The sequence below is a fragment of the Trichosurus vulpecula genome, chromosome 7 (assembly GCF_011100635.1).
Source record: "Trichosurus vulpecula isolate mTriVul1 chromosome 7, mTriVul1.pri, whole genome shotgun sequence".
NCBI lineage: Eukaryota > Metazoa > Chordata > Mammalia > Diprotodontia > Phalangeridae > Trichosurus > Trichosurus vulpecula.
This window is the reverse complement of record NC_050579.1, coordinates 3896170-3918516: the sequence shown is the minus strand read 5'-3', so window position 1 is coordinate 3918516 and position 22347 is coordinate 3896170. Positions and strand designations below refer to the sequence as shown.

The following is a 22347-nucleotide window of genomic DNA, read 5'->3' as shown; positions in this document are numbered from 1 at the left end:
CCCTCTCTCTCTCTCTCTCTCACTCTTTCTCTCTCCTGCTTTCTTTCTTTCTCTCCCTCTCTCTCTTTTTTTTTCCACTCAGCCAGCTCTAAAGATGGGCCATAATGAGAGCATTTAAGAGAGAGAGCGCTCTCCTCCATGACAGGGACTCGGGTAATAAGGAGAGCTTGATTAACGCGGTGCACTTGGGGGAGAGATGAGAGGCTTCACGTGGCCCTGTTGTGGAGGAGGCAATGAGGCTCCGGCGGCTCTGTTGCTGCTCCCTCAGATTAATGAGGCCTACGAGTGCATTAGGAACAGTGACAAAGGTTTGATCTAATGGGCCCAGTCATTTTTCCTTTGAGTGACAGACGCACAGAAGTAATTGGCTGTGCAGAATGGCGGCTCATTGGCAGTACTTAAGGATACATTATCCCCGTTGTGTGGCCCGCAGAGGCTGTTTATCAAAACCGCGAGCTCTGCAGACGCGCACTCCCTAAGCCGCTCGTACAGTGGGAATGGCTATCAGAAAAAATCATCATAAAAAAACATGCAGCATCTAAACTTGATCCATTGTGGTCTTGGAGAAACAAAGTTGTTTTTTTCTTTGTTTAGTTTCAGATGATTGAGAAAACATTTTAATAACTGGGGTGCTCTGCTCGGGAACACCGAGTGGGTCTGTGCATGTCAGTGCCCATTGGCTTTCCCATTTGGCGGCGGCCATGTTGCCGGGCAGAATGTCAGAGTCACCTCTCGGCTCCATTTCCTCTTTGGTCGCCCATTAATTCCTCCAGGCTGGACTTTGTTTATACAATTTAATCTTCCACTTCATGGATTGGGAACTCGGTTTCATCATTAAAGCCCATTGTTCCCTTTAAACGGAACACTCCGTGTGTTCCAAGTGGAAAAGAAGCCCAGTGGACTTGAGAATTAGAGATGTTAATAAATAGCAATCCTAACATCTTCCGAGTCCCCTGTTTTGACTCTGTTTGGATTCCTGAATTGGGGGCTCCATGAAGGCTCAGCTTTGTCACTGAATGCAGCTCAATCACCAACAAGCCCAGTGGATTCATTTTACTCGACAGGATATGTTAAGCTTTTATTCTGTAGTAGGCCCTGAGTGAGGTGCTTGAGGTTATAAAGACAAAAATGAGACAGTTCTTGCCCTCGGAGATTTTACCTTCAGTTGTGTGCACAAGGGGACTAGCATGTACCCAGAGAAGTCAATACAAAATATATTCAAAGTCATTTGGGGTGAGGGGGCATTAGCCACTTGGCGGAAGGAGGATGGTCCTGTAGAAAGCAGCACCTGAAGTGACTTTGGGAGAAAGATGCTCGAGGCTAAAGTAATCCCACTTTTCTGACTTGCGAAGACCACCTGCCTTTTTTGTTGGACAGATCCCATTGGCCAGTCAGGTTCTCCAGCAGACCCCAGGATGAACTAAGGAAGAAAGTGGTTCCAGCTGAGGTTCTATAGGCAAGTCCAGGTAGAGGAGAAAAAGAATGAAACAGAAATTGGGAAAGCATCTGTCTCAGCTCTTGGCTTTTTTCCCTTTAAGCCTTACTTTTAGGTCATCTGAAGAGAAGTGCTGAGGTCTTGGTTGTGTGTGTTTTTATGCTACTTTCCCCATTTTGTGAATTTCTGTACGTTTCCTCTGTGTCCAGCAGCTGATTGTCAGCTTCTGAGGCCTGGACTGTGTTCTGCATTCCTTTTGTTCTCCCTTCTCCTGCCGCATTACTCATGTGCTATATCCCATAAATGCCGTTTGTTGATGGAGAAATGCCCAGAATATGTGTTAAAGGCTAAGTCCTTGGACCTATCCTAGGGGTGCCCGACTGTTCAGGACACAGGGACAGGGACCTGGACTTGACCTAGAGATTTCTGGTTCAGTGCAGACCAGGGCAGCCTGGCTCATCTTTGGCTAGCTGATGCTGCCCTTCAAGAGGATGCTTGAAGCTGTGTGGCATTGGCCAGAGCAGTTAGTATAGACCCTGTGCCTGCATCATGGCCCTGGCAGTCACTCCGTGGCCTGTGTCAGCCACTCTAGTGGAACATCAACTTTCCCATCTGTACAGTGGTGAGCAGAGCACTTGCCTGTTCCGCCTCAAGGGAGAAGTTTGAGGAAAATGCTTTGTAAACAAGAAAGCCCTGGAAACAACAGCAGCGTGACCTTGCTTCTTACCCTAGAAGACTGAGGCCACATGAGGCTTAGTGATTGGAAATGTGTAAAGGCCATTGGGGCTGAGCAAAGGATGAGGGTGGCATTCCCACTACAATCCAGAGAGTTGCTGATTTACTGGCCTCCTCTTCCTCCTCCTCCTCCTCCTCCTCCTCCATTGGCCTCCTCATCTCCCTCTTGGCTGCTTGGAGCACTGTGACTACACCCTCCTCTTTAGTCCTTCCTTGGCTCCTGTGGCACTTTACCAACCTCAGTTCTCCTCTTGCATCCGTGACCCTTCTCTCCTTCCCTCCTGAGCTCTAGGTGTGGCTGGGCCCCAGCTTCTGGCTCTTTGGCTGGGGCTGCCCTTTGCCCTGCCTTAGATCCCACATAATTACATGCACACCATTGACCCAGAAGCTGCCTGAGGTCGGTTACTGTGTGCTTTTTGGCTTAGGATGCCCAAGACCATGGACAGTACTGCCTGTACTAGCCACTTCCCGGGGTGTCGTGAGGAGCAAATAAGATAAAGTTTGGAAAGTGGGTCTCAACTGTGTAGTCTGGCTTGGCACAGCAGAGAGCGGGATGTACTGGGGGGCAGAGGTCCTGAGTTCGAAGCCCAGCTTTGCCGAATCAAGTCTCGTCACTTTTCTAGACCTCAGTTCCTCGTCTGTGAAACAAGCAGGTTGGACTTGACAGAATCTAGTGTCTCTCGACCCAAAGTCTGGGAGCCTTCAAATGTGTATGTTTGTTGTTGCTACTTATTATTAGAATTGCCATTATTATTATACTTGGAAAGCACTTAACACAGTGCCTGGCACATAGTAGGTGCTATATAAATGCTTATTTATTATTATGATCATTATTATTACTATCCTTGGAAAGCACTTAGCACAGTGCCTGGCACGTAGTAGGTGCTATATAAATGCTTATTTATTATTATGATCATTATTATTACTATCCTTGGAAAGCACTTAGCACAGTGCCTGGCACATAGTAGGTGCTATATAAATGCTTATTTCTTATTATGATCATTATTATTACTATCCTTGGAAAGCAATTAGCACAGTGCCTGGCACGTAGTAGGTGCTATATAAATGCTTATTTATTATTATGATTGTTATTATTATTATACTTGGAAAGCACTTAGCACAGTGCCTGGAACATAGTAGGTGCTATATAAATGCTTATTTATTATTATGATCGTTATTATTACTATCCTTGGAAAGCACTTAGCACAGTGCCTGGCACGTAGTAGGTGCTATATAAATGCTTATTTATTATTATGATCATTATTATTACTATCCTTGGAAAGCACTTAGCACAGTGCCTGGCACGTAGTAGGTGCTATATAAATGCTTATTTATTATTATGATCATTATTATTACTATCTTTGGAAAGCACTTAGCACAGTGCCTGGCACGTAGTAGGTGCTATATAAATGCTTATTTATTATTATGATCATTATTATTACTATCCTTGGAAAGCAATTAGCACAGTGCCTGGCACGTAGTAGGTGCTATATAAATGCTTATTTATTATTATGATCATTATTATTATTATCCTTGGAAAGCACTTAGCACAGTGCCTGGCACATAGTAGGTGCTATATAAATGCTTATTTCTTATTATGATCGTTATTATTACTATCCTTGGAAAGCACTTAGCACAGTGCCTGGCACGTAGTAGGTGCTACATAAATGCTTATTTATTATTATGATCATTATTATTACTATCCTTGGAAAGCAATTAGCACAGTTCCTGGCACGTAGTAGGTGCTATATAAATGCTTATTTATTATTATGATCATTATTATTACTATCCTTGGAAAGCAATTAGCACAGTGCCTGGCACGTAGTAGGTGCTATATAAATGCTTATTTATTATTATGATCATTATTATTACTATCTTTGGAAAGCAATTAGCACAGTGCCTGGCACGTAGTAGGTGCTATATAAATGCTTATTTATTATTATGATCATTATTATTACTATCCTTGGAAAGCACTTAGCATAGTGCCTGGCACGTAGTAGGTGCTATATAAATGCTTATTTATTATTATGATTGTTATTATTACTATCCTTGGAAAGCACTTAGCACAGTGCCTGGCACGTAGTAGGTGCTATATAAATGCTTATTTATTATTATGATCATTATTATTACTATCTTTGGAAAGCAATTAGCACAGTGCCTGGCACGTAGTAGGTGCTATATAAATGCTTATTTATTATTATGATCATTATTATTACTATCCTTGGAAAGCACTTAGCATAGTGCCTGGCACATAGTAGGTGCTATATAAATGCTTATTTATTATTATGATCGTTATTATTATTATCCTTGGAAAGCACTTAGCACAGTGCCTGGCACGTAGTAGGTGCTATATAAATGCTTATTTATTATTATGATCATTATTATTACTATCCTTGGAAAGCACTTAGCATAGTGCCTGGCACATAGTAGGTGCTATATAAATGCTTATTTATTATTATGATCATTATTATTACTATCCTTGGAAAGCAACTAGCACAGTGCCTGGCACATAGTAGGTGCTATATATGTGCTGTAAACATCGTCAGCATTGTTACTGCTTTCTCAGGATCTGTCTTTTCTTTGGCTTAGACAGTCCTCAACAAGCCCGCTCCTTCCACCAGTACAAGAGCTGCAAACGTTGGGCAGCTTACTTAACCTCTCAACAGAATTGCCTGGGTCCTGGGGAAGTAAAGGCGTTAGCCCGGCATCTCCCAGCCAGGATGTTATGTTAGAGGCATAATTTGAACCCACTTGAAAGCCAGTTCCTCAGTAATGTATATGTACTTATGGCCTACTCTGTCCTTGCTCTAGGGCACTCCTGGTGAGGCCCCTCCCTCTGCCAGTACCAACACACACTTCTCTGCACCTTCTCCTCTGAGGGACTTGCCAGGGGCAAGAAGAGGCAAAGTGCCTTGCCAGGGTTCCAGAGCCAGCATGTGTCACAGGACACGCATTCCCTTTTGTCGGCGGCCGTGTTGCTGGGTGGCATGTTCGAGTTGCCTCTGGACTCCATTTCCTTCATGGTGGTCCATTAACTCCCCCTGGCTGGACTTGGTTTATGCGATTTGTTCTTCCACCTCATGGATTGGAAACGTGGTTGCACCATCTAAGTCCAGTGGTACCGGTAAACAGAACACTCAGTGTGTTCCGAGTTGGAAAGGAAGCCAGTGGACTTGAGAATTACAGTTGTTAAAAAAAAAATCTTCAGAATCTTTCATCGCCCGTGAGAAGTTAGGGTCAGGGGAAGGGGTAAACTGTTGTCATATATTTTTTTTAACAAAAAACTAAAGAAATTAAGCTTATTTTTCTTTCTTTCGTATAGTATGGGGTCACTTTTTCTTTTTTTTGGAGGAATGGGGAGGGGGGCAGGAAGCTGTGTCTTTTAGCATTGTATAAAACACATTACTTTGAGAAGACCCAAGGCTCTAAGGCTGGCCCTCTGGCTGCCACACCAGACACTGGAGTTGACTTCTCCCTGGCCTTGCCTGGAGAGATCTGAGCTGTAGGCATCCTGGCCGTGGCTTCTCTAAGCGAAGGAGGAAGGTTTTTCCTTATACTTCCTATATGAATGTACATATGGGTGAGTGTGTATCTGTGTATGTATGTACATGTTACATATGTACATGTATATATACATGCACACACACTTAATAAACTCATCCACACCTAACAACCACACAGATGAGCACTGAACTTATTGTGGGATCATTTTCTTTTTAAATACAATGATAGGCACCCACTCTGGAAAGGTGACTCTGATGAAGAAATTCACTGTGATGAGGAGGACAAAGGACTCCTGGGTCACCCAGGCCAAGCCCTGCCTCCCCCATCCCCCTATCTTACAGAGAAGGAAACAGGCCTCCTTGGGCGTGATTTAGACTGAGAAGGGGCACTGGAGATGGGCCCTTCAGAGGGACCACGGTGGTCTGGCCGTGGGAAGGAAAGCCAGGGGCATTGTTATTATTAGTACACAAGGGGAGTGGCAACAGGCATTTCTGTTAGGAGGGACAGCCGTACTGCTGACATCATTTTTTTCTAAATCTAAGGGGAGAATAAGAAAAGCCCCCCGGTCCACACCTAACCAACCAGCATTTACTAAGCACCTACTGCGTACCAGTCCCTGTGCTAGGAGCTAGAAATGCAGATATGATGAAGGACACAATGCCTGCCCTCCAGCAGCTTACACTGAAGCAAGGAAGACAGTGTGTGTGTGTGTGTGTGTGTGTGTGTGTGTGTGTGTGTGCCCGTGCACGTACGTGTGTGCGCGCGCGTGTTTGTGTGTACATGCCACACTTTTTGGTAGTACACATATACATACATGGACATATGAATTGTGTATACACATATACATACATACACAACACAGAATAAATCAAGATAATTCAGTTAAGCATACTGTAGGAGAGAGGGCCCTGCCAGGGAAGAGAAGGTCTCACACACACACACACACACACACACACACACACACACACACACGCTAGCATGCACGCACGTGTGAGCACACACACACATGTCTTCTCTCCCCCTTTTTTCATCCCAGAGCACCCCTGGAAGTGATGGGCTGCCTCTGGTCATCAGTTTTGGTTCGATGGAAGTTTAGGAACGTTTGAATGCTTGCGCTCTTGTAAAAACTTGACTGTGCTTTCTTGGTAACACGAGAGTGTGTTTTTGATGGGAAGCATCTGACTGTGTGTGTTCGCTTCCGTTGGCCTGGACCTGTGATTTCACTTGGACTGGGCAGCTGTCAGGGAAGAGGGTTACTCTCCCAACTCAGCTTGGCACTTTCTCTGCACCTGGTAGAACCAGAGAGTTACCTGGGCCACTAAATTTGGTAACTTACCCAGGATCACACAACCCTTATGTCCTGGAGGCAGGACTGGAACCCAGGGCTTCCTGATTCCATGGCCAGTGTCCCATCCATTATCCTCACGAATCAACATCACCATACTAATGACTGCTTTAGAAACTCTCTGTGGCTTCCCTGGCAGTCATTAGGTGTGTCCTTCTGTCTCTGTTACGGATTTTCTTTTCTTTTTTCCATAACTAGAGTTAGAACACGGCACACAGACAGTGACAGCAAGCATGGACCTTGGTCTGAGGGATGCCAGCCTCCCACCACTTTTTGATGGTGGTGTATTCCAGCTTTTTCCACCTGAGTTCTGTTTGTTGACAAAACCTCTCTAGCAGATTGTTCTCCAGAGGCCCAGAACTCTGGAACTCCAGCTTCTAGAGATGCCCCTGGCAAAAAGCCCTCTTGCCAGGGGTGCTGGTACATGCCTGTGGCCCCAGCTACTCGGGAGCCAAAAGCTGGCAGCCAGTGGGCCAGCCTGCTTCGTGGGCACCCTGTGCTGGACCCTGGGGTGGTAAGCTCCCTGGGAACCTAGGGCTGCCGGGTTTTCTAATAAGGCACAAACTGGTCCTTGTCAAAAAATGGAATAAGTCAAGGCTGTTGTTTGGAGTGAGCCGGGGCTGGTGAGTGGCCCCTCTATCTCCAGCCTGGTAGGCACAGAGAGACCTAGCCAGTCTCAATAATGATATTAATCGTTTTTTTCCAGCAAAAGCCCTTATCAGAGTAAAATTGCACCTATTGAGAGGCAGGCGAATCTGCCGCATGTATAATGCTGTGAATGAGTAATGCACACACACTTAAATCATGGGCTTTATGGTATGGTGGTGAATTATATTCTTTTTGCATTTGTAATTAGAGGGCGGAACAGATGGTGAAGGCTTAGTTTGAAGTGATGTGGCCATTAAAATAACCTACACTGCCCAAGGAAGGCTCCGTATAGCGCTGGTCTCCCTGCTCCCGTCTGGCACCTCCCGCTCACACACACTCTCCCGGAGAATATGGGGTGCACCACAGACTCTTTGGGGCTTAGAACTTTTCTGGAAATGCTTGTGCAAATGAGGATAAGAAAGCTCATTTACAGCCTGGCTTCTCCAGGTAGCCTTTGTCTGGATGGCATGTGCCATCCCTTCCTTGTGAATATTGCTGTTCAGTGCTATTGAGAGAAAAGATACTGACTCACCTTCCCCCTACCCCCCAACACACACAGGTGGACACCAATTGGAACCAATCCAGGAAACTGTTTTTGCATTTATAAGGATGCTGGTCTGGTGGCGTTGGACACATCAGTTGACCATTATGGATCTTAGTTTTTTTCATTGAAAAATAAAGGTGTAAGCCTATGGAATAAAGTACTGATTCACCTAGAAAAAAATAGGAGTCCTGTAGGTTTGCAGAAGGGAAATTATATGTCTCTAAGCTGTTGTTTTCCATATAGGGAAGGAAGTTATGGATTTAAAACTGGGTGGGGACCTCGTAGATCTAACCCAGCACCCTTACTTTACAGCTGAAGAAACTGAGACCCAGAGAAATAGATCAGATTGTCCAGAGATGATCCTAAACCAAAGGCCTAGATAGCACCTTAGAGTTGGGCAGGCCAGAGACTCCTAACCTCATGTCCATGGACTCAGATGAGAGAAAAACACATTTTGTTTTCACTGACCTGAGACTGAAATTTAGCATTTCACTAATGAATTTTTGTAGTGTTCTGAAAAGGGATCAGTAGACATCACCAGCCTGCCAGAGGAGCAGAAAAAAGGGCAAGATCTGTTCTATCCCAACCCTCTCATTTTACAGAGAGAGAAATTGAGGCTCACCCAGGGTCACTGAGGCTGGGATCTGAACTCCACATCTGCCCTCCACCACCCCCTCCTGTCACACTGTGCTCATAACGTATCCTTTCCTCATTCTCTTTCTGAAGAACAAAGAAATAAATCAAGTGGGGTCTGGTCATGTCTTTTCACCCTGGTTTAAATAATAACCTCCTCCCCCCCAAAATGCCTCTTTTTCTGACTTGAACCCCTCAGCTGAGGAGGGCTTATTGTACAGGCTGGCCCCTTTGGGACGGGGCTGTGGCTGCGCCAGTGAATGCAAGCCGTGATCGCTGCTTATGAAACCACCTCAACGCCAACCAGATAAACATCAGAACAGGCCACTTCTCTTGTAATAAGGCCGTTGCTTGAAAGCAGGATTCTTTGATTTCTTTTTAACAGATGAAAACATTTTTTTTTCCAATAGGGAACTAGCATTTTAATTTTTTTTTTTTTTTGCTCATTTGGGACTAGTTCGGGCGGCACACTGATACTCATTCAGATATAAATGCCATGTTCACTTTGAAATGCAAATTGTTTAAAGAAAAATAGCATATGGTAGAAGTAACTACCTTTTCAAATCAGCTCATGCACTTTCAGGCCAGGAGTGCGAGGGAAAATTATTCTTTGGCCAGAATTTGGAGCCTTTGACACATGGAAGCTTGGCCTAATCAAGGCTTTCCAGTGAGCATCTCCACATATCCATATCAAGGGACAAGTGCTGTGAACAGGAGGATTAGCATAGTAATTTCCCTGCCCCCTGCTAATCAACTTAAGCAGCCAGCTGATGCAGAGATGATGTATGGGAAGACACTTGCTTTCCGAACTCAGATCGGGCCAGGTAGTTGACAATGTATTTCTGCGTTAATGCCGAGATGTTTGGCAGGGGAAGAATTGGAGAGACAGATGCTGCACGCGGCTGAATCTTTTGCAAGGCCTTGACACAGAGGCTTTCATGGCTGTCTCTTTTAACAATCATCCTTCGAGATGAGGGAGGGTTCTCTCTTTCAGGGAAACTTCCTGGCCAGCCCACTAGCCTCATTCCCCAAACTGACTTCCTCCAGCGTGCTTCCTGGGGATGGTCTTGTCTCCCTCAACCACAGGCGCTGGCTTAGCTTGGCAGAGACTTCTCTCTTGAACGTAAGCATCATAGTAGGATCCTGGCAAGAGGAGCCTCTTAGAACAAGGACATCTGATGGGAGCGTTGGTGAGGATATCAGATTAGAGACCCAGAAAACCAGGAGAGAGAGGGCGAGGCCTGCTTGTGCATGCCCAAATCAGCCAGATTCCGTAAGCATTTATTAAGCATACCAGGCACTGCATTGGGCAGCCCAGATGGAAAAAGGGAGCAGTCATTTCTTCTCCTCCAGGAGTTTGATAAACATTACACAGCATAAACTGAAGAGAATGGCGTCGACCATTTCATTTCCCCTTCTGTAAACAAGTGGGTCAGACTCCACGGCATCTATCACCCATCCAGCTCTCAATCTTGGATCCTTTGGTCCCTCTCTCTTTGTGAGCTGAGGCAAAGCACTACCCACAGTCCCAGACCCAGAAAGCTGGGAATGCCCTCAGCAGCCAGCTAGTCAAACTCATCTATCTAAAACCATCCCCATGGGTAGTGGGTCAGCTCCACCTACACTTGAGGAGGTTGCAGGAGGGAGGCCCCAGCACCTGGCAAGAAGGCACCACTCCACTTTGGAGCGGCTCTCAGTGGGAGGAAGTGAGTCCTGATTTCAAACCTATATCTTCATCCCTTCTTCCTTTAAATACTCATGACAGTCATCCTCTTCTCATGCAGCATGACCTCAAGACCCTTCACCACTCTGGCTGCCCTCCTCTGGGCACTCTCTCACCTTCCTAAACTATGGTGCCCAGAAATGAACACAACACTCCAGGGGAAGGTGGACCAGGGCACAGACCAGAGGGACTGTTGTCACCACACTGGTCCTAGGAAGCCGTGCGTCACTGAATGCATCCCAGGATGTCGTTATTATTCTTGGCTGCATCTTCACACTAGTGACTCATGTTGATCTTGGAGTCCACTAAGACCCCCAGATCCATTTCAGAACCATTTCTGTCCCTACATCTTAGACTTATGGAGCTGATTTGTTGTTTGTTGGTCAATCGTTTGTCATGTCCAAGTCTTCTTGACCCCATTTGGGGTTTTCTTGGCAAGGATACTGAAGAGGTTTGCCATTTCGTTCTCCAGCTCATGTTACATATGGGGAAACTGAGGTAAGCAGGGTTAAATGACTCGCCGAGGGCCATACAGCCAATAGGTGTCTGAGGCTGGATTTGAACTCAGAAAGAGGAATCTTCCTGCCTCTGGGCCCAGCACTCTGTGCACTGTGGCATCCCCCAGTACCCAAGTACAAGACTTTCCATTTATTAATGTGGTTAGATTTCAGCTTCTTACATTCAGCTCAATGCTCAGGCCTGTAAAGCTCCATTTGGATCGTCATTGAGTATTCCCTGAGCTGTCCCTCCTAGCTCTGTGTCACCTGCAAATTAAAAAAGCCTGATATCTCTGCAAATACCCAGCAGCCCAGGGCCATGCACAGTTCCCTGGGAGCGCCCTCCGTAAGAAGAGTGACAGTGTCACAGCCAATGAGGGTCATCCCAAGCGTGAACTCTACGCTCAGCCTTCTCCTCATCTGGCCCAAACAGGAAAAGAGATGAGTATGGCGGCAACTTTTACCCAGTTAGGAAGTGATTCATCTTAGAAACTCCCACACCACCATTAGGAGTAAGAAGAACCGTAATAGAAATAGCTCTAGTGTATGTGGGACTCGAAGGTGTGTACAGAGTGTTCTCATCTGCCAAAAGATCGCCACTGAAAAAATGCCATGGACCCCGAGGCCAGGGAACACTTTGGCCTGCAGATCTTCTTCTAGGCTTTATGCATCCATGGAAACGTTTTAGATGGGCTGGATGGCTGTGCTCTCTAGAAATCACATTGTATTCACTTAAAGCCACCCAAAAGAGCTGTAGCCCCTGTTCTCCTTAGCCCTGACCCTGGTAAATTTGGCACAAGATGCTTCCCAGACCTCCGTTCATTTTCAGCAGCTGTCTCAGACCCATGGTTAGCCTTCACACTTGAAATTCGCTCTCTTACTCTTTAAAGAAGGATACCTTGGGGAATTAATTCCTATGTTTTTAGGGTAGCGATGTTAAAAAATAAAATAAAATCCTTTATGATATTTTCTCACTTAAATTTCCTTTTTTTTTCTTGTGAATTTGACGAACATCAGCAAAGAAGAACATTCCCATACGCAAAGGAAAACGTTCAGAGATTGCGTGTAAAACTGGAGATCGATATTTCTGTCTCTGAATCAATATCGATCTAAATCAGACCAGCAAAATTATCCTATAAGAATGTACGGAGAACTTGCTCCTCTTTACCTCCCCTTGGTATCCCTGGCTTCCTTCAAAGCACCGCTGGCTCAGCTGTCACTGCCCACCTAAGCCAGTAGCTGACCGCTTTATAGCACCTACTGTGTGCCAGGCATGATGCCAAGTGCTTACAAGTTTTACATCATTTGATCCTCCCAACAATCCCCATTATACAGAGGAAGAAACTGAGGCAAACAGGAGTTAAGCGGCTTTCCCAGGGTCACCCAGCTCCTAAGTGTCTGAGTTCAGATTTGAACTCAGGCTCAGAATTCTATCCACTGCACCGTGTGCCTGCCCCCTTTTCATTATCCTTGCCCACCTAGCAGGGAGCCAGCACATAGTAGGTACTTAATAAAGTATTATTGAGTGCCAGCTGACCTGTTACTATGCAGCTAATCTATTGGAAAAATCTGGGTATAACTGCATGACCCAGGGGTTTTCAGAGCTTAGTTATAGTCTATATATATACATATATGTATACATATATATCTAGTTTATAGACCAAGTGATGGGATTGAATTGTTTCATTCCGTTCCCTTCCACATGAGCCTAGACTCCACCCAACCACTGGCCCCCGGATAGCTTAGCACAGATTTCACTGAGCAACTGTGCCTGGTTTGGAAAGAAAATACTGGAATGTTGGAGAGGAAGAGGATGGGAGCAGGCGGTGTCTAAGAAAACAAGTGGCTAAAAGCAAGGGGTTCTTGTGTGTAGACAAGACAACAAGCATTTATTGAGTATTTACTGTGCTCCAGGGTCAGGGATAGATACAGAGAGGCAAAAGGACAGTCCTTGCTCTCAAGGAGCTCACAGTCTAACATGGGAGGGGGAAGGTAATGAGCACTGATTAAGCACCTACTGTATGCCTGGCACTCTACTAAGCACTTTACAAATATTATCGCCTTCGGTCTACACAACAACCCTGGGAGGCAGGTGGTAATATTATCTCCTTTTTACAGTTTAGAAAACTAAGGCAAACAGAGGTCAAGTGACTACCCCAAGGTACCACAGCTAGTAAGTGTCTGGGGTCAGATTTGAACTCACACCTTCTAGAATCCAGAACTAGCTTGTCAGTGCCTCTAGGCAACATGCAAACAAGCTAGAGACAGAATTAATTGGAGATTATTAAGAGAAGGGAGGCGTTAATGTTAGGGGGGATCCAGTGTGGCAGGAGTAGAAAGCCAGGTTGGGGCTGTATGCGTCCACCAGAGCAGCTGGCATGGGGATGCGGCAGATGAGTGGGAGTGACGCAGGAGATGCGGGTTTGGCCACTGTGTGCAGACAGGAGGAGACTGGAGGCCACTGAGCCAACGGTGAAGGTCATACAGAGCAGAGTGGAGTGCACTGTCCTCTTCAGGGGTGCTTCAGGTCAGACGAGGAAGGGAGGGAGGGACATGGGAGAGGTCGGAAGATCTTCCCATCAGCGGGAGCACTCATCCATCAGAGGAAGCGTCGGGTCCTCGTGCACCAAGAGGTGCTGGTGAATACTGACTGGCTCCATCAGCAGAGAGGCTTCCCAGGACTGCAGAGGGAGCTAACCCGGAGAGGAAGGAGCAGGCAAGACCTCTTGAGGCTGGGACATGCAAGAAGAGAGTTTCGGGGGCCTTTGGCGAGATGAGATCTTGATGAGAATTTGGAAAGACAGACATGTTACTGAATTAGAGCGTGACTTGGTGGTGCAGTGGATACAGCCCTGGGCCTGGAGTCAGGAAGACCTGAGTATAGATCCAGCTTCAGAAACGCACTGGCTGTGTGACCCTGTTGGGCCCAGTTTCCTCATCTGTCAGATAAACTGGAGAAACCCCAAATGGGGTCATGGGGAATCTGCAGGACTGAAGTGGCGGGCATCATTCTGCTCACTTTACAGAGGAAGAAACTGAGGCCCAAATGAATCGTAATGCAGCTAGTGAGAGCCAGAGGCGGGGTTGGATTCTAGTTCTTCCTGTCTCCAGGTCTAGGCCTCCGTCCTAAAGGCCACAAGAGAAACAAGGGACATCATGGCAGAAGTCTATTATAAAACCCACCCATCCCCACCCCCTCACTAGAGGGAGAAAATAGATAAGAAGGAGTTTGGGAAACAGCATAAACCTTGAATGGAGGCTGTGGAAGAGTTGTGATGGAGACCTTTGTGGCTGGTGGGTTCTTGACTTGTTTTACAATCGGTCATTGACCGCAACCAGGACAATTGCTTCTCTAGACCTAAACGGCTGCCAAACAGAGATGTAGTCAGAACCTCTGGAGGAAGTAACCAGATGATCTTAGAGTTTGTGATGATCCAGAGGAAGCTGCCAGGCCTTGTCCACTGTGCTTCCCAGATTGGGGTATTGTGGATTTCAAAGACTTTAGAGAAAGCATAGGTGGATGCCCGTGGGGGGATCTGAGATGCTGTCAAGAATGGGGTTCTGAGGATACAGGTACATATTTTTCAGATAAGGGTTAGCTGTGCAGAGGGATAGTACAGAGATACAGAAAAGTCATCCACTAACTTGGATTTTTAAAAGAATGTTCAGAAATTGGAAGTGAGGGGGTAGCTAGGGAGACAGTGATGGATGGATTGAGGCTGGAGAGACAACTCACCCACCCCCTTCTATCTTTGGGAGAATTGGAGAGAAAAGAAAGGATGAAGTGACTATTATGGCCCTACCAGGGTATTGTTGGGAAAGCTAATGTTTAGAATGAACTCCAGGTGGAGGTGAGTGTGAGGACATTAAAAATGGCAGAAGGGTCAGACCCCTGTTGTGTTATTTGGTTCTGGGCAAACAGAGGTGCAAGTGACTGGCCAGGGGCACACAGGAGGTGAGAGTCTGACTCCAGGCCAACAGTCTATCTCCTGCTCCTGTCTGGCTTTTGTATTTACATCCTCAGGGCTCTCGTACGAGAAGCCTTGTGTCTATGGTCTGGTCACTAGGAAACCAAGTCCAGACTTGGGATCACAGTAAATCAAGCTCAATGTCAAGGCATCAAACTCCTGACCTAGGGCTCCTTATGTTATCACTTCCCAGGGATGGGATTGGTCCTGAGGAAGAAGCTACAGTCGAGTGTTAAGTGGCCCCAGGTGGAAAGATGCTGGAGGAGAATAGAGAACAACACACGATTAGAATGGGCCTCAGCAAAAGGAAAGATGCTTCACCATTTGGGGTGAGAGCTGGGCTTGACAGTCATATTGGAATGTGGAGGGTTCCCAGGTTTTCTGCTGATCCATGAATTCCTTTTCTCTGGTATCCTTAGCATCTGTGCCTTTATATTTATATATTTATATTTAGATCATGTGTCTATGTGTCATCTCTCCTAGGAGGCTGAAGTTCCATGAAGATAGGAACCACATCCTATGGAAACTTCATCTCTCTCCCAGAGCTTTTTCTTTTAAATGTTTAAGTGATGACTTTATAACCACCTTGGTCAGCTCCCAGTGAAGACTCCAAACCCACCCCCAGTGAACACATTCCCTTTTTGTATGTTTTTTTGGAGGGGGAAGGCAGGGCAATTGGGGTTAATTGACTTGCCTAAGGTCACGCAGCTAGTAAGTGTGTGAAGGGTCTGAGGCCGGATTTGAACTCAGGTCCTCCTGACTCAAGGGCCGGTGCTCTGTACCACGTAGCTGCCCCAACACATTCACTTTGAAGGAAGAAAAGTAAACCCAAGCCCATGACAGCCCATACCATCTCCACATCTGCCTTCCCTCTTTACTCACGAGGGAGCTGGAGCTTTTTGTGGGTTTTCTGGAACCACACTTACTTGCATTGTATTTGAATTGTGATTCCTCTTAAGGTTGTTTTCACAGACTGTGTTGCAATCATTGTATGTACTCTTCCCTGGTTCTGTTTTCCTAGACTCGATCAGTGAGTCCAAGTCTTCCCATGTTTCTCTGAATTCATGTATCTGTTTCTTATGGTGCGACATACCTGGTTACTTCTCAACTCTTTTGGCTGTTCCTGACTTGCTTCGAGTCCCCCTTGTCTCTAGTCTCATGCTGCTGCAAGGGCTTCTGTAAGTACATGGATAGACACGGGACCCTTCCCTCCGCTTCCCCGGCCCCCAGTGACTAAACAGTTTGCTCACTGCCTCTGATTTCATCCTTCCAAATTGTCTTGGGGAAGGGTTGATCCAAACCACGATGGGCTGTGTTGATGTGCCTGTCTTCCCACCGACCCACCAGCATTGACTGTTTCTGCCTTTTGTGGACTTGGCCTCTTTCATGAATGTGAAATGAGACGTTGCTTGTTTTCTTTTGTACTTCTGTTGTTACTGTTTCATGTGGTTGTTGATAAGTTTCTTGCAAAAATGCTTTGTTTGTGTATTTGATGACCTCTATTAGGGAGGAGTTCCCAGTGCTCTTTCCACCATTGAGCATATTTTGTATCATTTTCTGTGGTTTGCTGATTGTTGTGTTTCCTATATATGGTTCTTAATTGGTCTAAAGTCTGTGTCCCAGGTCTACAGCCCATCTGATTCTTCTTGGTGTGGTTTTTTTTTCTTTTTAATTTCCCCACTTTTTCATAGTGTGCTGACAAAAGGAGGCCTTAGCCCGTGGCATTTAGCATTCTCTCCCTCCAGAAAAGCATCGTGTTTATACTGTGAAATTGTTGGTTTTCTTATATAGATAAAAATAGAGAGGACAGCATCATAATGCCAAATATTTGGTGTGGTATTGCCCATAAATTATTTTTCTTTTGAATTTTGTTTATATTAACATTTATATTGTGTGTGTATTTTCAGACCAGGAATTAATTCAGAAACTCAAACCACATCCCTGTTTGACCTATATGGTACTCGGGTATAATTGAGGATTAGTGTTATCAAAAACCCCTTCTCAAAACAACCATTTGGTTATAAAAATGTAGGTCTGTTCTCAATAAACATACTTGGATAAAAGTTCAAAAGAGGCTAAAGCATTTCAAGGTCTCCTGTAACGCTAAATCAAGGAATGTACCTCTACTGATTGAGTTTTAGGAAAGAGATCTTTTTCCAATTTTTTGTTATACTTTTAAAAATTTTTATCAGTATCTTTCTTACATATTGCCTAATTTCCCAACATCCCACCTCTTGCTACCTTACTCAAAGCTATCCCTTCTTCTAAGGAAGAACTTTATTAAGAGAGGGAGAGAGAGACAAAGAGAGAAAGAGAGAGAGAGAGAGAGAGAGAGAGAGAGACAGAGACAGAGACAGAGAGAGAGACAGAGATAGAGACAGAGAGAGATTCAATAAAACTAGTCATTACATCCATCAAGTCCCACAGTATATGCCATGTTCCTTGGATGCTAGACCCTTTAAAAGACAAAGGTGTAACTCGACTGGTGACCTGGAGCTTTCTACTGAACCTAGAGGGTGCTGAAAGCACTTGGCCACATTCTGCAGGTAGAAGGAGTTGAACTTAGCAAAGACGGTGAGAAAAGGAAGCTGCCGGGTGCACTGCTTCCTGGCACTCCAGGGGATTGGCTCTCCAGCCCACATCTATCCTACTGGGGGGCACACTTCCAGGAGCAGTCTCTACCCACCTCCTTGAGGTCTTGGCCTACACTACTTTTGGATGGTTCCTTTAATCTGGTTGCCTTCAGCTATTTTGCAGTCTTTGCTCGGGTGCCAGAATTGCCAGTTAGGGCCCTGCTGAACAGCAACTTGCACAGTTGGGTTTCCATCACTCTTATTCAGTTGGTGTCAGCATCCTTAGGGGCTGAATGGAGAGCCCATATTGGTCGAAGAGAGGGGATCTTTGATCCCTGACTCCAGTCTGTGGCAGGTGATGATACCAGCTTTTAGGCAGCTTCTTCCTCTTTAGACTTGTGGATGGCTGAATCATGATTGGGATTCAGTTTAGCTGATGCATCTGTTCTATATTTCCTCTATTTTTTGGTAAGCCTGAGGCTGCTGTTTGATGTGAGCCTATATTGTCCTGTTTTCCCTGGAGGGTTGAGGGAGGTGACCCTGTCCCCCATTGGCCTCTGGTGGCGTCCGATGCCTCGAAATCACTGATGTTCTGGCCCATGTCCTACGCGGTGTTGTTCACCTTCCTTGTTTGTTTCTAGGGAATGTTACTGCTAGTGCGTCTGTGTCTCAGATGGCAAGTGGCATCAGCTTAGTGTCCTTCAACACTCGCCCCGATGGGATGCACCAACGGTCCTACTCCGTCTCCAGCGCTGACCAGTGGAGTGAAGCCACAGTCATTGCCAACTCGGGCATCAGCAGCGGTAAGAGAGGACTCTTTCCTTACAGAACTCCTAGCTGCCTCACCTGCACACTGAGGGGGTTGGACCGTGGGATTTGAGGTTCCCTTCCGGCGCTCCCACCCTCTGCTCCTAAGTCTGACAGCACCCGGAGAACCTAAATCAGATTCCTGCCAAGAATCCCGACCACAGCCAGACTACAGGAGGCCTCGTGGTACAGTGGAAAGAGCCCCGGATTCGCAGTCAGTCACGGGACCTCGGTTCGAATCCCGACCCCGGTGGTGACCTGGAGCAAATCCTTTAACCTCTCCAGGCGTCAGTTCTCTCATCTGTAAAATGAGGGGGTTCTACATAATGACTCCTGAGGCCTCGATCAGCCCTAAATCTAGGATTCTGTGATCTTCCTTCTTTTCATCCAAGAAAATCGAGGGGCGTATTCTCCGTGTGCTTCATTCTACATCCGCTTTCTGCTGATGTGGTACGCTACCAAGATGTCTTAGAGGCCTTCCTCTTTGTGGATCCTTGGTGCCTAGAAACCTCTGAGCTTCCACTCCCCTCCTAATATCCCCCACCCCAGGAGAACCCCATGGATTCTTCCCAGGGAATAATGATGCACGTGTAAAATGTCTGACATTCCTATGACTCCATGAATAATGCAGCATAGAGGGAATCCTGGGTTGCCGAGATGCGCTTTGCCCGTGGCGTTCTAGCCGTAGACTGCTCACCGGTATTTAAAGGAATTCCCACTGTTGTATATAATCTATCAGATAGGGTTTTAGAGTAATTTTAGCATAATTTGTACTAATTAAAAGACTTGAGCATCGAGTCTTCCCTGTAGACCTACCAGCTGCTACAGAAGCCCATTTGCTTTGGGTAAACATCATCCTTATTTCTATTTACTCCAGACCTGGCTGACAGAACAGTGCCTGGCGAAAGCCTTGAAGGAAAATATTTCAAAACCCAGGGAGAGGAAGACACACAATCTCTGAGAGTGGAGCTCTAAAGGGTGCTGTAGAGAGGAGGCGAAGGAAGGGCTCCTGCCTCGGGGCAGAGAAGTGCAGAGCCCCTCTGGTGTCCCATTCTGGGCACCGTCAGCTCCCCAGCACCAGTATTTCTCCCTTCTCCTTTCAGAAAAGCCCATTAGTGTATGGCGAGGGGCTGTTGTCCCCCTCCAAAGAGACCCCTGAGGGCTTTCCACCTTTCACCTCAAGTCTCTGGGTCTTGAGAACAATGCAGAGGAGAAATGGATAAATTATGGTTATTTCCTCCCCTGATATTTTGTAGGTGGGACAAGGCGTTCCACATTCTTCCCAGGTCCTTGAAAGGGTCCGATATTTTCACCAGGATCCGTCCATTTCTTTTCAGGGTTATGTCTTGAATTTTAGTCTGTTCACCCATTTGGTTAGAAGGAGGTCACTCATTATCTGGCATGGGAGTGTCTGGACAGGCAAAGTAATTGAAGAAACTGAGGTGTGGTGGTGGTGTGGTGGTGGTGTGGTGGTGGTGGTGGTGGTGGTGGTGGTGGTGGTGGTGGTGTGGTGGTGGTGGTTTTTGTTTGGTTTTTTTTTTCCTCAAATTGACCAAAGGCTCATCTCTTTGTGCTGGCGCCCCCCACCCCCGCCACACACACCTCCTCCTTCTGATAACCATTCTTCGTGACATGTAGATGAGAGTGACGAGGCCATACGTCATGCCAGCCCTTTCTTACTTTGGGAGAGATGTATCGTTCAGGTGCGACAGTGTGCCCAGAGTTAAAATGTTCTGCTCTGCCAGAAGTGAGGTAAAGGGGAAGTGGCCCTGGGTTTGGAATCCAGAGGGCCTGGCTTCACTTTCTGGGCTCACCGGCTTACTGCCAGGACTCTGTGACCTCAGGCAGGAAATGCCTTCCTGCCTCTTCTGTACAATGAGGAGGTTGTAGTAGATCACCTCTAACGTCTCAGACTGTGAGCTTTATGTCACGGAATGGCATCTAACCGAGGTTCCGGGGCTGCCTCTCCTCCTCGGACCCATGAGACCTTGCATAAGGCCCTCTCCATGCCTGAATTCCCGACTCTGTAAAGTGAGTGCATTGGGCCAGATGGCCTTGGGGCCCCTTCCACTTCTAAATACCATGGCCCTATGGTAATACCTATGACGTCAGTATCAAAGGGAGGTGGTTTTTTTTTTTTCCTAAGAGACCAGTGACCTCAGCACAAAAGCAAAATATAAATGAAGTTAAGTTAAAGCAGCCTTTTAAACAAACTATCTTGAAATATGCCTTATTACTTTAGCTAAAAATCCGTGATTAAAAAAAACTAAACCTTTTAAGCAAATATCCTTTTGTTAGGGATGATCTCCTCTGCAGCGTTTGCTTACACATATTTAAATTAGCTATTACGCCGAGGCCAATTAAGTAGATTGAGTGTTCTCTAATCCTTAACGTCTTTCCTCTGCGCAGCAAAAGTCAGTCAACTCACAGGTATTTAAAACAAGCACTCTTAGGGGAAGCATCTCATAATGGAGTGGGCACTTGGGGCCGACACTTTCTTCCTCAATAAGGAAGATTCAGTAGGAAGCTTACAGTCAGCAGGGACACAGATAAATGTCCAAGTAGATTGTATGGGAAAATAGCCTGGGAAATGCGTAGGCTGGCTGGACAGTCAGGGAAACTAGAGTTGAAAGAAAGACCGCCATACATCATGTTTGGGGGGATGGATGAAACAGTGGATATTTTGCTGAAATTTAAAAGGACCTGGGTTCAAATTCTGACTTGGCCGCTTACTAGCTGTGTGGCCTTAGGCAAATCACTAGCTCTCTGGGCCTCTATATCCTCACCTGTAAAATAAGGGGATTGGGCTGAATTACGTCCGACATCCCTTTCATCTCTAATCTAGGTTTCTACAAGCTTATGAATCTTGGGGTGGGGGCCTACAAACAAATGAAAAATAGGAAAGAAAGACATTTGGAACAAAATGGGCAAGAGCCCAGAGCTGTCCCAAGAAAGGAAGCACAGGTCTGGCCAGTGGAAGGAGGCCTCGAGATGACGAAGCAAGCTGTGCTGGGGAGTCTTCACGGTCACCCAGGAGTCACGGTCATTAATGCCCCTTTTTTGGCTTCCTAGTTCTTCATTTCTTTTTTTTTATTACTATTAGTTGTCTTATAGAAACAATATTAAACATCAGTGCAAACCTCTGGTCTTTCTTTGTTGGTTCCCTTTGAAAAATGTGAAGGGAGTCAAATCAACAAACAAGTATTAAGCTCCTGCTGTATGCCCAACACCAGGGATACAAAGAAAGGCAAAAGCCATCCCGACCTGAAGGAGCTTCCAGTCTGTTGGAAAATGCCTTCCATTGTGTTTGCCAAATGGTCGCCCTCCATTTTCATGATTTTCCTCATACACACGCCCTCATCTGCAGTTCCAGGAGGGTGTTGTCTGTGGCTAGATTGTAGCCTGTACTTCGCTGTGGACATAGGCTGATAAAATGGTGGAAAAGGGCACCATGTATATGTATGGTTGGGGGGGGGGTTAATTTTTTTTAACTTTTGAGGCTCCCATTAGCACAGACTTACAGGCAGGCGCCCAAACGACCCCTCTTTTAATTTCAGCTTTTTTGGCCCTGCCCATGAAGAATTCTGAATTTGCTAGTCATAAAAAAGGGAACTCTGTAGGCAGCAGGGATGGGGAGAAGAGAAACAGCCTCAGGATTCCAATTGCAGGAGCCTGGAGAACGTGCCGGCTGACTGTCGCTGACTTTGATCACAGAGAAAACATGTGTCACGTTGGGCTCCCATTATTCTCGGCACCCTTTTCCCGCACTAAATTAATACTTTGAGTGGCTCCAGAGAACTTTCCAAAGTCTTCCTCTCTGGCTCGCCAGGTATCCTGGGGTTCCTGTCTCTTTCAGCAGCCATGAGAGGCTCCTAATTAGATAAATTACTTTGTCGTGGGCCAAGCCACCAAACAGGAGGCACTGCTCAATTAAG

At 46.1% G+C, this 22347-nt stretch overlaps 1 protein-coding gene across 4 annotated transcripts in view; it reads left to right on the top strand.

Moving 5' to 3' along the window:
- Window positions 1-22347, top strand: part of AGAP1 (ArfGAP with GTPase domain, ankyrin repeat and PH domain 1) — a 676738-nt gene that overhangs the window by 489760 nt on the left and 164631 nt on the right. For 2 of the 4 annotated variants that reach the window (XM_036766640.1, XM_036766638.1), the window contains one exon: window positions 18247-18408. The exons of the other annotated variants lie outside the window; for them this stretch is intronic. In XM_036766640.1, the coding sequence (XP_036622535.1) occupies window positions 18247-18408 (162 nt within the window). The remainder of the gene's footprint in view (window positions 1-18246; window positions 18409-22347) is intronic. 4 annotated transcript variants of the gene reach the window in all.